At 35.2% G+C, this 18,416-nt stretch overlaps 1 protein-coding gene across 5 annotated transcripts in view; it reads right to left on the bottom strand.

Annotated features, from left to right (window-relative positions):
• The window catches only part of LOC150106430 (armadillo-like helical domain-containing protein 3), a 352,469-nt gene that overhangs the window by 179,606 nt on the left and 154,447 nt on the right, over window positions 1-18,416 (bottom strand). For all 5 annotated transcript variants that reach the window (XM_090392440.1, XM_090392443.1, XM_090392441.1 and 2 more), the window contains one exon: window positions 9,981-10,050. In XM_090392440.1, coding sequence (XP_090248566.1) covers window positions 9,981-10,050 — 70 coding nt within the window. The remainder of the gene's footprint in view (window positions 1-9,980; window positions 10,051-18,416) is intronic.

Here is an 18,416-nt window from a genome sequence, read left to right as displayed (position 1 = left end):
CCCATCATAATGACCAAGACTCTACCTCTAAGAACAAACTCTACTCCTTTGTTTCTGATACCCCTAACATTAATATATTGCCATAATAAGCTACCTGCATGTTCTTTTGTATACCCATGCAGCTGAAGTTTTCTATGCTCATTCCCGTTTTCATAGTTTTGGTCTTTTTATTGCTGATTTTCATGCCAAATTTGTTACAGCTATTATATCTAATCTGGAGATTTGCACTGGATGTGTTTAGGAGTACAACATTATCTGCATAAAGCAAAGAACTATGCTTGTTATCTTTGATTCTAATATCAGGATTAATGCACTTTCTTTCATAATGAGATCAATATAGATGATAAGAGTGGAGATCAAGTTGCTCAAGACATTACTTAACCCCTGAGCAGCTGTTAACCTTATACAAATCACAAATCTGCCCAGCTGTTGAATACTGCTCTGAAATATGGGGATGGAAACCCTAAAAGTTCCCTCAAAATGCTTGATTCAATGGGAAGGGTCACTACCCAGACCGGTTTCGACCTTTATTGAGGTCTCAATAAAGGCAAAATTTTGAGCTTTATTGATGTCTCAATAAAGGTTGAAACCGGTCTGGGTAGTGACCCTTCCCATAATGCATAGCATTATACATGTCCATAAGGATATGTGCTTTGCATTATGGGATGCTAAGGCAAGTGATGTGTAGTCATTAGCCTCTATATACGAGTTGCCCTGTCCTGAAAATATTTCAGGTGCAAGCTTTGTTTGCTTACACTTTGATAAAGGATTAAACCAAGAATATAATTTCTTGGCATCTTTAATTTATAGCATAACCAAGTGGAAAAACTCCAACAACTATCTCTAATCCAGAGAATTTTAATAATAAGTTATGACACTTCATATATGAAATATGACTTCTGCATTACTTCAACCTTGGTATTACCTCTGGATCTGGCTCCCACAGATGAGACTTCAATTAAGGTTGAAACTAATCTTGGCAGTGAGTCTTCCCATAATGCATTATACGTGTCTGTAAGGATATGTATTTTACATTATGGAATACTAAGGCAAGTGATGTGACGTCATTAGCCTCTATATGCGAGTTATCCTGTCCTGAAAATATTTCAGGCACAAACTTTGTTTGCTTACACTTGGATAAAGGATTAAACCAAGAATATAATTTCTTGGCATCTTTAATTCATTCCATGGGTAATGTTCATCTGAAATAGCATCAATAATTTCCTCACTTAATACTAAGCTAGTTGGAATAAGTGCAGCTGCTGCTCAGCATCCCTTCACAGTGCACCTTGAAACCTGCAGAACAAGTTTCTTTTCCTCCTCGTTCATCCCTGCAACTGCTGTATTGTAAAGCAGTCTTCCCCTGTTGTTTCCCAAGGAATACAAAATATAGTCTTTTAAATCAAATGCAAACAAGTTTTCCTTTCTTAATCTACTATCCATATATGGGTATTAATGTACTATAGGTTGATCAACTTACCTCTCATGTATGGGCATAAAAAAAAAAAAAAAAAAAAAAAAAAAAAAAAAAAAAAAAAAAAGATAGTGTTTATCCTTTGTCTTGGTCCAGATTTTACATCAAACAATTTTCCTGCATATTCTTCAATTCAAACTGCTGACTTACAACTGAAATATAGACCATGTTGTACTGCTCTGTATAATGTTCCATTTACATAATATAATTCTAGTATTTTGAAAAGCTTTTTTTCTAGGCACCTTTTCATATATTCCTATCTGGATCTACAAAACTCAAGTACAGATCCTTGTTATAGTCCCATAATTCTCAACTAGTTGTTGTAAAGTGAAAATCTGATCTTTACAACCTCTGTTTGGCTGAGCCTAACTTGTTCTTTTCCGAGGTTTCTCTTCCATAAATTTTCTAAGCCTTTTCCCATGTAAGCATACATAAATCTTACCTGGAACACATAGCAGAGAAATTTTTCTGTAATTATTCACATTTAGTTTTATTTCCGTTTTTTAGAGATGAGCACTATGAGAGCTTTACTCCAATCATCTGGAATTCAACCTTCTGACCAAACCTTCTAAACTATGTAGTGTAACCACTGCAAAACTTTATATCTCTGTAATTTGAACATTTCTGGTTGAATGTCATCTACTCCATCTGTTTTTCCACATTTCAGGCTTTTGATAGCTTTTTCTATCTCAAGTGTTCGAGCATTACTCCTGTTTGCATTCCTCTTGAATATTTTCTAGTACTGTTCTGTCACTGCTTATTTCTTTAACAGTCTTTCAAACTAATTACACTAAACATCTAGAATATCTTTATCATTAGTTGACATATCAGTTTTATCATGCTTGATTCCCTTTCCTCAATTTGTATGCTTTTTCAATAGCCTACAGAACATTTTGCCATCTTCCTGATATTCATCTTTTATATCCTTGCTAAAGTCTTTCCATGAGCTTCATTATATACATTTACATTACTATTATACATCTTAGAACTATCTTACATATTTCTCTGTATTTTTGAGAGTATCTTCCAACTTCTTTTCTAAGAACTCTTTTCACTTCTTGTGTCCACTGTAGTGTTCTTAATTTTCTATCCTTGCAAACAACCTCACCACATGCATGCCTAGCTGAATCAATGTGTTTCTTCAGAGTTTGTCCAAGACTCCAAGGTTTGGTTGTTGTCTGGAACTATTTCATTTTTTTTAAAATAATAAATAATATTTGTACAACTGAATCTATTGGTCACCTGTAAACACTGCTCAACTTTAATTCTTTTTTAAAACATTCTTGTATATTATTCATTTTAATGTGATATTCATTTTTATTCTACTTAAAACTAAGTGATCGCTTCATTTCAGTGTGAACTTGAACATCTAATGACTGGTCTGTATCCTGAACAGAAATCCAGAAGGCACTTACCATTATTATTAGCCTTGCCCTTTTCTCCAAAATTTCCTAAAACTTTTCTATATGGTTGGTTGGGCTCATTTCTTACTCTGCTGTTTAGAACTCCAGCAAAGGCCCAGCTTTTCTCTTTTCTTTATGTCAGCCTCCTTCTCTAACCGATTCAAAAAAATTCCTATGCTTCTTCCTTAAGAAAACCCCTTCTGTTGGACCACAAGCACAAACAAGTTTCATTATTTTGAAGTTTACCCACATTACTCTACTTGAGCCTGCCTTCCAATCAGGAAGTTTTTTCTTTGTTTGGTTTTAAATTGCATTATTATCTCTTCCCTTTCTCTTAGGGACTGATGTAAAAGATATACCGAAACAATTACATCATTCTGTATCTACAGACATCTCTCCCAACATGAGTGAAATTAATAATCTAAAAACATCAACTTCACTAAAAATTCAAATAAAATAGAATGAGAAAATTAATTATTTTTGAGTATCAATGCTGTGAATTCTAGATAACTTCAACAGAGTTTAAGAAACAGAGTTACACAGAAATTTGGAGAAAAAAATGTGCTGGATTTAGTCCAAATACAGATTATCAAGATCAGATGGTTACCTTAAAGCAAATAGTCAAGAAGCATGGAAATATATATATATATATATTTTTTTTTTTTGAAGTTTTTTTTTTTTAAATTGGCTCTACTATAATTTAAAGATGCCAAGAAATATATTCTTAATCCTTTATGTGCAAAGAGAGATACTTCATGTGCAAAACATTGTTTTGCACGTGAAATATTTGAGTCGTGAATTATGTTCACGACAGAGCTACTTGTATATTGATTGCCTTGGTATGCATCCTATAATGCAAAGCACACACACACCCTTTTGGATGTGTAATACTATGCATAATGGGAAGGGTCACTACCAAGGCTGGTGTCAACCTTTATTGACATCTCATCAGTGGGAGCCAGACCCTCCCATTGATGAGACATCAATGGCTCCCAAAAAATACTGTTAGAACTTGAATAGTGCATAAACCTTTAATCTATCAGTAAATCATTTACAGCTTTTAGCAAATATAAACCACATGTATAATGTGCATATGGCAGAACTCAATGTTTGAAATGTTCCCTTTTTACCTTCACACATGCCCAAAATCTGTGGGTCACATATTGATTGCGGCACACACAGATAACATCCAACAGAAATGTTGCCACTACTCACTCCAAATCCATCTTCAGGCTAGCAATGCTGGGGTGTAATTTCTTGCAGGTTACTCTCTCAAGCTCTGACCACACTTTGAAGTTCAACAGATTCAAATCGGGACTTCTGGATGGCCAATCAGATAGTGATATGTGGATGGGCACATTTGCCTCCAACCACTGTTGTGTGGGTAATTGCCTTGTGTGTGGGGTTGGTTGAGAGGTCCACTGCCTACTGTTAAACAAGGTGTCATTCAGTGGCCGATAACACAGGTTTCTGCATGGCATCTTGATAAACTTAGGTAGAAATTTTTACCTCTTTCTCACAGAAGTGCAACTTGGATACCCCTTGATACATCACCCCACATACACACCAAGCAATCGCTGATGTGGGGTGATGACCTATCTGAATCCTGGACGGTATGGCACATGCTGTGTGACCATCCAGGATGGTCACACAGCATGTGTCACACATACATGATCATTTTGGGGTTTAAACAAATCCTCAATGGTGAAAATCTTCTCATCTGTGAAGAGGATATATCTCTGTCTGTTGTCCACGTACCACCAGAGAGGTGCCCTTGATTTTATCACCCTCTGCCGCATAAGGTGTGCTGTTAGGAAGAGTCCAATAGAATGACAATAGGCTCTCAGCCCCAGGTCATCAGTTAGTGCATGTGACATCATTCTCTGCAAAACATTCATCTCTCACGACATCACTATCTACGTTCTCACAGGATTATGGCAGAAGCATGCATTCACATCCCTCACAGACTGTTGCCTCCTAATGTAGTGTGGTCGACCTGTTCTTTGGTGGTACATACAGGAATGGAAGGAATGTGATAGCACTGTTGTACAAGGGTGGTGCAAAAACTGATGTGTCTAACTTCTGACCTAGCAGTATCTCTGTTCTGGTGGTGAAGATTTTAGAGAAGTTGGTAAGAATTTGCATACAGAAATGGACAGACTAACAGCGCCTACAAAATAGATAAAATACTACATGGCCTTCTTACTTCACCTCTTCAAACACACAAGAACAAAACACCACTATTCCTTATGTCTGAGGTACATCTGAAAAGATACCCAAAGTACTAATAAAATATAACCTTTGCACCACATTCAAGCCATATTAAATTAGCAACTTTTATTTGCTCTCCTAATTATCATCCCCTGGCATATCCTGGAGTATATGAAGTTCCATATGACAGTGACTTGGCCTACTATCTGTTAACATCTGCCTTGGAGAGGACTGGCAGACCATACTTTGGACACCCTTTTACACAGGATTAGATGGAAGAAAATTAATGTGCTATACAAAAGTCATTAAAGGTCTGAAAGATTATTTTTAGAGTCAGCCATTACTATGCAGCATTCACCTACACTGAATAAATATGGTTGCATTAATCTGCCAAAAATTTGGAAGACTGTTATCTTAAGATCAATTCCTACACAAATATAATACTTCTTTTTTACAACATTAGAGGGTGCCAAATTAGGACTTTAGAAATTTTTACAGGTAAATTGTAGACTGAAATATGCAAACATTATTCAAGAAATTTTGCAGAAGTTTGAAAAAGAACCAAACTTTGGAGTCTCACTGGCAAACTACAAAGAAGACATTGATTCAGTGAGGGAGGTATGTAGTGAAGTTGTTGCAAGGATAGAAAAATAAGAACACCATGGTGGACACAAGAAGTTAAAGAAGCAGTCCTGGAAAAGAAGAAAGCATACCAAAAGTTCCTAGCAAATAAGTCGGCACATGCCCTAAAAGAATACAGAGAAAAAATGTAAGCGAGCTAAGCTATGTGTAAAAGTAGCTAAACAAAAGTCATGAAAAGACTTTGGTAAGGGTATGGAAAATAAATATCAGGAAGGTGGCAAGATGTTCTGGAGGCTATTGAAGAAAGAGGAGAAAAGAGCACTAAAAGGAATCAAAGATGATAAAGGTGACATGAAAATTGAAGATAAGGATATCCTAGATAACTCGGGTAATTACTTTGAAGACTGTAAAATGAACCAAGCAGTAGCAGAACAGTATTAGAAAAATTTTAAGAGGAATGCAAAGGAGTAAACATTAATACTTAAGGTAAAAAGAAAAAGTTGTCAAAAATTTGAAATGCAGCTAGAGTAAATGATATTTGACCAGAAATGTTTAACTATGGAGGTATAAAAGTTTTACAGTGGTTACGTTGCATAATTTAGAGGATACGGACAGAAGGTTGAATTCCCAATAATTGGAGTAGAGCTCTCATCTGTAAAAAAGGGAATAGAGCTCAATGTGAGAATTACAGAGGAATTTCTCCATTGAGTGTTCCAGGTAATATTTTTGCAAGCATACACTTGAAAAGAGGTTGAGAAAAACTGCGAAAGAGAAACCTGGAGAAGAACAAGCTGGGTTCAGGCCAAATAGAGGTTTTCAAGATCAGATTATCACCGTAAGACAAATAGTTGAGAAATTGTGGAAATATAACAAGGATCTGTACTTAAGTTTTGTAGATCTGGAAAAGTCATGCAATAAGGTGCCGAGAGAAAAGATTTCCAAAACACTACAATTATATGGGATAAATGCAACATTATACAGAGCAATAAATAGTCTATATTTAAGTTGTTAGTCTGTAGTAGAATTGAAGGAAATACAGGAAGATGGCCTGATGAAAAATCAGGGGTAAGACAAGGATGCACATTATCTCCACTCTTATTTATCATCTATATGGATCACATTATGAAAGAAAGTAGCATCAAGCCTGATATCAGAATTGGAGATGCCAAACTTAGCTCTTTGTTTTATGCAGATAATGTTGTACTCCTAATCACATCTAGTGCAAGTCTCCAGGATTCACAAACTAAATTGAATAACAGCTGTAACAAATTTGGCATGAAAACAGCAGTAAAAAGGCCAAAACTATGAAAATAGGCAGGAACATAGAAAACTTCAGCTGCATTCTGAATGGAGATCCTATAGAACAAGTAAGATATTTCAGCTATTTAGGCACAGTTTTTAGTGAAGATGGCAGGTTAAATTTGGAAATAGACAACAGAATAAGCAAAGTTGGTATGGTGAATAAATTTATATGGAATAAGACAGAAATTAGCCAAAACACCAAACATTTTTTTATTTATTTATTCTTAGGGAATTTCCCACTATCCTCCCCATCCCTTAGGACTCGCTGAGCCTCCTAATGATGGATTAAGTATATTTTTATAACTGTAGATCCGTGTGTGTGTGTGTGTTCAGGGGGCCGGTTTTCCTGTTCTGAATGAAGGAAAACACGAGTTTCTGGTTTAAAAAACCTTCTACCTCCATATGAGACTGGCTAACTCGCCTTTAATGAAAAGAGACCAGATAAAGGTTCCTCACATCATGGACGGAAATCAAACCCAGGTCTTTCTGCCCAAAGGGCTTTGTCTATACTGCCAGAGCTACAGAGGATCTAACACCAAACTAGCAGTACACAAGACAGTGTTCAAACCAATTTTAAGCAGCACAGTGAATTATGTAACAATGCATAAGACACTGATGTGCAGAAGTACACTGAAAACATCAGTTGCATTCTGAATGGAAAAACTATAGAACAAGTAAAATATTTCAACTATTTAGGCACAGTTTTTAGTAAAGATAGCAAATTAAATATGGAAATAGACAACAGAATAAGCAAAACTGGTATGATGGGTTGCTGGCTGAATGGATTTATATGGAATGGGGAGACATTATCCAAAACACCAAACTAGCAGTATAAAACAAGGCATTATTCAAACCAGTTTTAAGTTGTGGATCTTAGAGTTGGGTTAGAAATAAAGCGCTTGATCAAAGACTAGAGACCACAGATATGATGGTTCTGAGAAAAAATAAGGAAATAAACTGATTGCATCAATAGCAGAATCATATTAAAAATTAAGTTATTAGAAATGAGCTTAACATTATTATCATTCAAGAATATGCGAGCACAGCTAATCTGAGGTGGTATGGTCACTTAATATAACTGGCAAAGAAAGGTTAGCAAAAACAGGTGTTTGATGCCAATATGGTAGGGAAAGAGACCCAGAGGAAGACGAAAGTATAAGTGGATTGATTCGGTCAGAAGTGCCTTAGAAGCACAAAATGTTAGATATGACAATATTGGAGTGCTCACAAGTAATAGATTGATATGGAGAAAAATTGTGGATAGGAGATTAATAATAATGCAGACTTAATCATATAGTGCTGTCATAGTAACCTGAATACCTCTTGGGGGTACATATCAAGAAATTGATGATGATGAGATTATTTGTCCATTAAAATTTGAATTGTTTCACTTACTCATTGTCAGATGTTAACTGTAACATGTAGTGTCCAAAGATGCTAATTTGAAATCCAGTGGAATAGAAGCTAGTTAATCAACATCTTTTTTATAATTAGGTTCATTTAGTGTTGTAATACCGTTAAAATAAGTTATGAATATGAGTAAATCTATTCTGTAATTATTGTTACTTACTAATTTCAGTATGTTTAGTTTCAAGACAGTGAAGGTAAAATTTATGTCAGGGAAAAAAAAAAAAAGGAAAAAATATAGGGATTATAACCATAATCAATAAATATCAAAACAACCTAATAATTTATCTTGGCTCAATGCTTTGTTTGAGATGGTATGCAACAGTACGCAGTACTAGTTCTTAGTTATTCAGTTATTTAAGTACTCATTTATTTAATGAAATATACGTTTTCAATGTATCTATCATTAAGAAATTTGCTATATAAAGCTTTTTTTTATATTGATTATATAATTTTATTAAAAACGACTGCATACATTTTAGTTATTTTTTAGATAACTGTACAATAATTTAATTTTTTAATTTCCTGCTCTTATTCCAAAACATTGACACTATGAAGTAAAAATATTAGTAATTTTTTTCTTTTCATATCCTTTTTATTTTCATTTTCCCCCTGCTAACAAATAATAAGTAGTGGTGCCCAGGGTGAGCTATGGAAATTTTAACAAAGGGCTCGCATCGTCAAGGAAAAAAAAACAAACAAACTAACTTAGCCCTTATAATACTTATATTGCAACTTTGTAGAGCTTCTGACAGATATGATAATTCCTGTAGGATATCAATCATTAATGCTAGATCTTTTAAAAATTCCAAATTGAGAAGTCGGGTTAAAAAGCACTTATATTTATCGTTCGATGCATAAAGCTGGGTAATTTCTCCACAAAGCAAGAGCCATTCGTAAACTGCAAGCTGCCCATCATGGTCCAAACACACACAGCCGATCTTTAAAATTTCGATACCAAGGTCTTTTGCAATCGTATTTAATTCTCTTTGATTTTTTGGTGATTGATAATAAAAAACATATAATTTATCCATAAATATTTCAAAATGATTTATTTCTTTAATGTTTTTTATCGAATCATCTAATGCTAAGTGTAAACGATGAGCGCAATGCCAAATCACAACATTGGGAAATTTTTGTAGAAGTTTGATTGCAACACCTGATTTGTTTCCTAACATTACACTAGCTCCATCAGAACAAAATGATTTGTTTCCTAACATTACACTAGCTCCATCAGAACAAAATGATTTGTTTCCTAACATTACACTAGCTCCATCAGAACAAAATGCAATGAAATGATTTTTATATAGTTATCAGAAAATCCACATGAATTTAAAGTAGCAATTATAGTAGCCTGTATACATTCCAAGTATATATTCAATTTAATAATCTTGTGGTTACACTACAAGATTATTAAACAAGAAGAACAAGGGGCTCGCAAATTTGAGAAAAATTTAACGAAGGGCTCGCACGAGCCCCTTATAGCTCACCACTGGTGGTGCCTATTGTTTTACAGAAAGCACTGCTTTTACTGATATGACACAGCACAGATCAAGAACAGTAAATTTACAATCATGAGAAATATAAAGGAAAATAAATACCAGAATGATGTCCATCTGTCACTTTAGGAGAGGAAGGAGGACTGGAAGGACCACAGGAATCTGTCTGACACTACAAAGTAATACAATTCTGTTAACATTTCTATTAAATTTGAACATTAAGAATGTTGAAGCAAACTGATTTTTAATAAAATCTTTGACTTTGTAGAAAGGCTGAAGCAATATGAAAAGAAAGGCAGCTGGAATTTGGTATCATTTCTATTTCAATACAACAGAGTTTCTAAATTTTTATTCAGAATTATGGATTGATAATAATACAAAATAGCAGAAGTGGTGGCTCATGAGGTTGCAACTCCCGAGACAATTTTGGTTTTTATTGCATTTATCATAAAAGACAATTCATGTTATAAATATGATAAACTTCAGAAAACTATTCAAAACCTAAAAGAAACAGCTGATGTGTTTATGTGTCTATATTTATATTAATATTATTCTATATAATCTGTCCTATATAATCCTCATTTATATTTAAATATAAATCTATATATTTACCATATTTTTTGGACCATAAGATGCACCTTTTTACATAGAAAAATTGACTAAAAATTAGGGTGCGTCTTATGGTCCGAAGGTAACATTAAAATACAAATCTTTACACTGTACCAAAGCTGTTAGTGAAGTTCAATTACTGGTGCAATGTGTTAATAAAATTAGTAAGTATACCACTGAAGGTAGGTACCTAAGTTATCTCGCTGCATGTGGGTGAATCACCGATTTAGAGCGTCAATAGTCATTAGTGTGTAAACATATATGCTTTTGTACGGTTCATTTGAATTATTTTTTATAAGTCGTTAAAATTTTTATCTTAAAATTAGAAAAAATGAGTGTAAAACAAAAAAGACTTTCATATAACGTGACTTATAAATTAAATGTGATAACTTATGCAAAACAATATGGAAACAGAGCAGCAGAAAGACATTTTGCTCCACCACCAACAGAAAAAATGGTTCGTTAGTGGAGAAAACAAGAAGAACAATTAAAACTGCTATGTAAATACAAGAAAACATTCCGTTCGCACCTAGAAAAATGGCCAGAATTAGAAGTACAAATAAAAAATTGGGTAACAAATCATCAAAACAATGAAATATCTGTTTCTACGAAAATCATAATTTTTGAAGCGAAATGATAGGCAACTGCTAATGGAATTTTAGATTTTACCAGATCACCATCTTGGTGCTTTAGATTTATGAAAAGACACGGGTTATGCATGCGTACAAAAATCACTCTAGCCCAAAAAATGCCAGTTGACTATGAAGCTAAAATTATAGAATTCCATAGATTTGTCATATCAGTAAGAAGGAAATTTAATTTTGAGCTTAATCAAATTGTGAACATGGATGAAGTGCCTCTAACTTTTGATGTTCCTTCAAATTGGACAGTAGATTCAAAAGGCATTTTGAATCTACTGTCAAAATATTGTCATTGAATCTAGTGATCAAAACAACAGGTCACAAAAAAACTCATTACACTGTAGTTTTAGCTTGCTGCACGGATAGAATAAAACTACACCCCCCCATGTTAATCTTCAAGAGAAAAACGTTACCGAGAGATGAAATTCCTCGTGGCATTATTATCCATGTTCAAGATAAAGGCTGGATGGACGAAACAGGAATGAAATTATGGATACAAAAGATATGGGCAAAATGTCCAGGTGCATTGTTTAAAAATCCTGCAATGTTAGTGTGGGATCAATTCAGAGCACATTAAACAGAATCAACCAAGAAGCTTCTAAAAGAAATGAATACAGAATTAGCTGTTATTCCTGGAGGCCTTACAAGACAATTACACCCCTCGGATGGATCTATTAATAAACCATTCAAAAATTTTATGCTGGATGAGTGGAACCAATGGATGGCAAAGCCAAATCACGATGTTACAGCAACAGGACATATGAAACGGCCAACAATTTCAGAAGTATGTACCTGGGTGAAAAATTCATGGGAAGCTGTGAAAGAAGAGACGATTATAAAGTCATTTAAGAAATGCGGGATACGTAATGCAATGGATGGTACTGAAGATGATGCAGTTTATGAAGGGAATGACAACAGTAGTTCAGATGAAAGTAATATGAATGGCGACATTAACGAGACGAGTGATAGTACCAAGAGTGAAGATGAACTGATTATTGCTAATACAAATGATTGTAACAATAAATAAAAATTAAGTAAGAATTTGCAAATATCTTTATATAATAAAATATTTTTTTCTAAAAATCTCTCATAAATTTGGGGTGCATCTTATCATCCAAAAAATACGGTAATTGTTTTTAATAATTAATTTTTTTAGAAAATATTTTGTGCTTTGTGAACATCTTGAAAGATGCTGTGTGGCTGTTGGGCCTAGTAAACTTGAATATCTCTGTACTATAAGTACAAAACCTTTACCTTTGAAACAATAGAATTTTGATTCAAAATTATGGACTGAGAATAATTACAAAAGAAAACTGTACTGAAGTACAGTTCAGCCTTTCATGGGTGAGGGACATATAGAAAGTTAATGGAAATGATAAAGTTATGATGATAGAACATTTCGAAATTAGTTCGGAAGAAACAAAAGAAAAATGACCAGAAGAAAACTTAAACTGGGCATTATATAAATATGAAAGAATAAGATTTAGGGGGAAAAAAGGGAGGGGGTTGGAGAAGAGAGAGAGAGAGAGAGATTATTTCAGTAATTTTTTCAATGGGAAAACTAATCAAAAGAATGGAAAACAGAAAGAGTAATTCCTATTTTTTAAAAAAAGGATAACGATGACCCTAAATATCATAAAGGACTCTCACCTTTATACTGCTCCAACACAGACTATGGGTGAAGAAGAAGAAGAAATATAAAAATGTATAGAACTCGCATTCTCAATTCCAGAAATGAAGAATGGTTTTAGGAGTGCTTAAAAGTCAAAGCTGTATAACTGAAAAGAGACCTCCACGTAGCCTTTAAAGGAATGCGGAGAGCCGACCAGGGCTTCTGACCTAATGTCCAATTCTCACCTTCTCATGGTGCACCCTGTTGGGTATCTACTGGATACTGAATGAACGAGGATGGGCTGGCAATTTCGGATTTACCCGACCAAATTGTATTCCTATTGGTTAAAACAAAATACAAAATAATGGTACAACATGACAAAATTTCATGCCGGCTGGTGCGTCGCCCGGTTAAACAAGGGCCCCCTTGTTTTCGCCAGGGAACCAGGGCGAACAGTGAAAAGTCAGCTACTGGAACAAATCTGAAAACACACCCCAACTCAACATCACCAGAGTTAAAGATCGGTACTATCAACATAAGAAGCCTGAATGGCAAAGAAATGGAGCTAGCGGAGGAATTAGATAAGTACCAGATCAACATGGATTTCTGCTCAGGACATGGACTGGTTATTACTAACATCATGTTCCAACATAAAAATGTGCACAAATTCACATGGAGAGAAAAGGCAAGGAATAAGAAAAGTCTCATTGACTATGTTATTGTTGATAGTGATGTTTTCTCCCTGGTGCAGGACACCAGAGTGTACAGTGGATTTCAAATTGGAAGTGATCACTATCTAGTCTTGAGCATGATAAAATTGAATTTCATATTGAAAAGAATGACATGTAAGAAAGTTTTAAAGCAAATAAAAGCTGAGCAGCTCTCAGATGTGAACTGTAGACTAAAATACACAAAGATTATTGAAGAAAAAATAAAAGAGTTTGAGAACAGGAGCCAAACCTTGAGATTCAGTGGCAAGCCTTGAAGAAAACCCTGAGTGATACAGCTAGAGAGGCATGTGGTGAAGTTGTCTGCAAGGATAGAAAAATTAGAACTCCATGGTGGACACAGGAAGTTAAAGAGGTAGTGAAGGAAAAGAAAAAAGCATATCAAAAGTTCCTGGTAAATAAGTCAGCGTGTGCTATTAGAGAATACAGAGACAAATGTAAGAAAGCTAAACAGTGTGTAAAACTAGCTAAACAAAAGTCATGGGAGGACTTTGGCAAGAACATAGAAAATAAATATCAAGAAGGTGGCAAAATATTCTGGAGGTTCAAGAGTGTGGTTCAAGAGTCACGTTGTGGCCTTGAATAGCAACTGTACTGATGCTATAGTATCTACAGTATGATACTATAGCATCAGTACAGTTGGGCTAAGAAAGGTTTTTATATTTTTATTATTTTCTATTTTTTTTTTGTATGTTTGTTTATTTTTCATATAATCTGAAAACCCTACTCTAGAGAACAAACATAATTTTTGCAAGCTACTTCAAAGCTTTCAATAAATGGAATGGTGATCTCAGACTGAATATTAAATGATGAGATTCATATCCCAACTAGGATTTGAACCTGAATGCTGTTTGTTGGAAAGCTGATAGACTAACCATTCGGCCAACCAAGCTGGTAAATTATACAGTAGATACAGCAGTATCTCTGGAGTGGTCCTCAAGGTAGTGGAGAGGTTGGTTAGGAACTGCATCTATAATAGAGTGACAGCAGAGTTGGATAAAGGGAATGGATATACCATGTTAGTTCTGGATTTTGCCAAAGCATTTGACAGGATTCTACATGAAAGGTTGTTAAGCAACATCTAAAGGATGGATAAGCATAATAAGCTTATGACATGAATAAGAAAGTAGCTAACTGATAGGAATCACAAAGTATGGAGGTGTTAAAGCTAAGAGAAAGAAAGTCACCAGTGATGTACCAGAGAGTTCAGTACTTGGGCCATTGTTGTTTAACTATCTCCGCTTAATAGTGTAGATAGTCTATAGTATGATATTCAGTTATTTCCTATGATGCTAAGTCAGGCTAAGTCTAATATTGAATCCATTAGGTTGACTTAAACAGACTGTTTATAGAACTTCTGAAATACTTCTGCATCACCCAAATCTCAACCTTAATGATGGATTCTCCATGCCAAAATCTGGAAAATTATAAGTTTTTATCATATGCAAACACACATATATATATTTTTTTTTTGCATCACACACACACATACTTTATTTGATCTTAATACAGGTACACCACAGATTAGCAGTTTTGCCAGACCAACAGAGGTCATGTAATAATAATTCATCAGTATAACTCTGACCCATTAGTTACTCCTCTCGCATGTCTAAAGCACCATGGACCTCTAAAAACTTGAATATTAAATGTGAATTAAGTAAAGAAATTAAATGCATTAATATAAAAAATAAAATACAGTACAAGTGGATGTGGACTTGTGCTTATACTTGACACCACCACCAGAGTAAACTTGGCCTAGATCAGAAGCCCCTCTAGGATTAAATGTAAGAAAAAGAAGCTAAAAATCACTCAAAATCAAGAGATCACTTCTAATTGCAGAAGTCCATTAAGCACAGTTAAGCAAGCTTGTGCATGCTCACACACACCACCATCTGAGGAAGCCCAATGAACTAACCAGGTAGTCATAGGAATTTCAAGCATGTTGTTGTAATTTTGTCTGGACTAAACGAGGTGTCAGACTATCCAATGCTGGAAAATTGATAATATACCTGAAGTATCAGTTTTTTATTTGGCTGACTTCAGGTTGACTTTAGGCAACTGCATATAAAAAGAGATTCCATTCTCCATATAACTATAATATTGTTTATTTTTTTAATTTCCAAGCATATAACACTGATGATGATGATCCACAATAGGAAATCTATGTAGCTAATCTAAGTTAAATTAATTTAGTTAATTAAAATTAATCAGAATATTAAGTTCAATGATACTTCAAGGTTATACATTTTGGAGATAGAGTATTATATTGAAGGTAGAGTATTATATTAAATGGGAATTTGTTACAAGTAGTGTATAGAGTTGTGGATTATAGAAGATGGAGAATAAGTTAGCAGCCACATCCAAGTTACCAGCCACATTTGCTAAGGCAAATGTGGCTGGTAACTTGATAAGACTGCATCTTGCCTACAGTGTACAGATATAATCACCTAGGTTCCCAGGAAATGGGGAGATCAAGTGAGGTCTATGTAATACCTTACAAGATGATACTGGCCTATGGTATTGCCCATTTGGAAAAAAACTAAAGGAATGTGGTCATTTTAAGTAATTGATGCAGGAGAAGAGATGTAATAAAAACACACCAATTTAGAAATACAATTACATAAAGAATAGCCTGTAGCAGTAGAGTAGAATATTCACAGCACATCAACTAAGATATAAGATAACAATGCATGACCATGGAGCTCTTTGCCATGGCTCGCCAGCCATTTTGAAAAAATAACTACTTAACATTAAAATGCGATTAAATATAAAATAATTTCAATGAAGCTCGCAGAGCACTAAGCTATACTGCAGTATTTAGAATTGTAAGATGCTTTCCAGATTCACAAGGAACACCGTGCATTTCATACATCACATAAAATCCCATAAAAATATATATTAAATAGACATGCTTCTTCAGCCATCTACCAGTGCCAAGCGGTACTTAAGTGCTAGTACTAACGTCACAGGTAGATGGCTGAAGCAGTAGTTCGTTCGAGTGTGCTGTCTAGTGCCTTCCAGATACATCTCGAAGGTTCTCGATATTTCATTATTTTCATATAAATACAAGAGGATCTCATCGACAGTCAGTCAGTCGTGAACAGTGTGATATTCGTGTATAAGCGCATGCAGGTTAGTCATGTCAGCTATAGCCTATTGTGGCAATATTTTATATTGCCAGACTTTTTTCATTAGTGCGAGACATATTATTATTATTATTTGACACCTCCATGGAGTCCAAAGACTCATCGAGGGAGAATGTGCAAACAGCATCGAACAATTGATCCCCTTCCAACTACTAACCGTGCTCAAACTTGCTTCAGTGGATAATAACTGTTACATGGCCATTTTGGATCATTTTTGGGGTTCACCTTCCCTCACTATGGCGCCTACGAGTAAAAAGCGTAAATTAAGTGATTCTTGTTAGGTTTTTAATGAAAAGTGGACCAATTTGTACTTTTTTGTGCCAATCGACAATAAGCCAGTGTGTTTAATTTGTCGTGAGTCAGTGTCAGTATCAAAAGAATACAATATAAATCGACACTATGAGGCAAAGCATGCGTCCAATTTTGATCATCTTCAAGGGCAGCTTCGTGTGGACAAAGTGAACCATCTCCAAATTGATTTAAAATGCCAACAGGGCACGTTTACAAGGCAGAGAGGAACGAGAGCAAAAGTACGTCAAAGTAAGTTATGTAATAGCTGAAAAAAATTGCTAAAAAATCAGAAGCCTTCTTGGATGACAAGTTTGTGAAAGAGTCTCATTGCTGCTGGGGAAATTCTGTGCCCAAATAATAAGGAAGTGTTTAAAAACCTGGGTTTATCTGGGGTAACTGTAGCATGATGTGTCAAAGAACTTGCCAATGACATTGAAGGAACTTTAAAAAAACGGTCGTCTGAATTTACATCATATTCACTTGCTTTTAGATGAGAGCACAGATGTGAAGGAAGCAGCACAACTGGCTATCTTTGCCTGTGGCATTGATCAACAATTCACTGTGACAGAAGAACTGCTAGTGCATGCACCTATGAAGGGAATGAAGAAAGGCACCGATATTCTTGAAGCTGCCAAGAAAATGCTCCAGCGTTTCGACCTCAGCTTAACCAACCTCGAGGGTGTGGTAACTGATGGTGCCCCTGCTATGGTGGGAAAGAATGAAAGGTTTGTTGCGCTGCTACGTAAAAGAACCAGAACTAGAAGGAAAAGATTTCATCCATTACTACTGTTTAATCCACCAGGAGAATTCGTGCGCGAAAACTATTGGATTTGAGAATGTCATGAAAGTTATTGTGACTGTCGTCAACATTATTAGGGCAAGAGGATTGAATCATCGTCAATTCCACTAGTTTTTGATGCAAAAGTGTGAAGCGGATCACGGTGATGTGGTTTATTATAGTGATGTGCATTGGTTGAGCAGAGGGAAGGTTCTTAAAAGAGTCCTTGACTTAAGGAGCGAAATACAGCAGTTCATGTAAACCAAGGGGAAGTCGATTGTGGAGTTCAATGATCTGAAGTGGATGACAGACTTTGCCTTTGTGACCGACATCTTGTTGCATATGAATGACCTAAATACATGGCTACAATCCAAAGATCAACTGGTGCACACTCTGTTTGATCCCATCAAAGCTTCTGTGGCCAAGCTCAAACCTTGGGAGGCACAACTTGCAAAAAAATACTTCATTTTCAGCTTCTTGCTGAGTCCAACTGTTCGTCTCTTGATGAACAAACTACAAAATTAGCCATGTTGCGAAGTGAGTTCGAAGAGAGATTTAGTGATTTTCGTAACCAACAGTCCTCTTTAGATTTATTTTCAATGCCATTCAGGGTCAATGCTGCCAAAATGCCAGGCTCAGTACAAATGGAGCTGCTTGAACTCCAAAACAACTCTTCAATGTGCCCTTGCTTACATTTTACGAAGACTACATTTCTGATGACGCATTCCCTAAT

Source organism: Typopeltis vanoorti, chromosome 5 (genome assembly GCF_054136105.1).
Source record: "Typopeltis vanoorti isolate ZY-2024b chromosome 5, IOZ_Tvanoo_1.0, whole genome shotgun sequence".
Lineage (NCBI taxonomy): Eukaryota > Metazoa > Arthropoda > Arachnida > Uropygi > Thelyphonidae > Typopeltis > Typopeltis vanoorti.
Note: the sequence above shows the minus strand (reverse complement) of the source record. Positions and strands in the feature narration are given on the sequence as shown.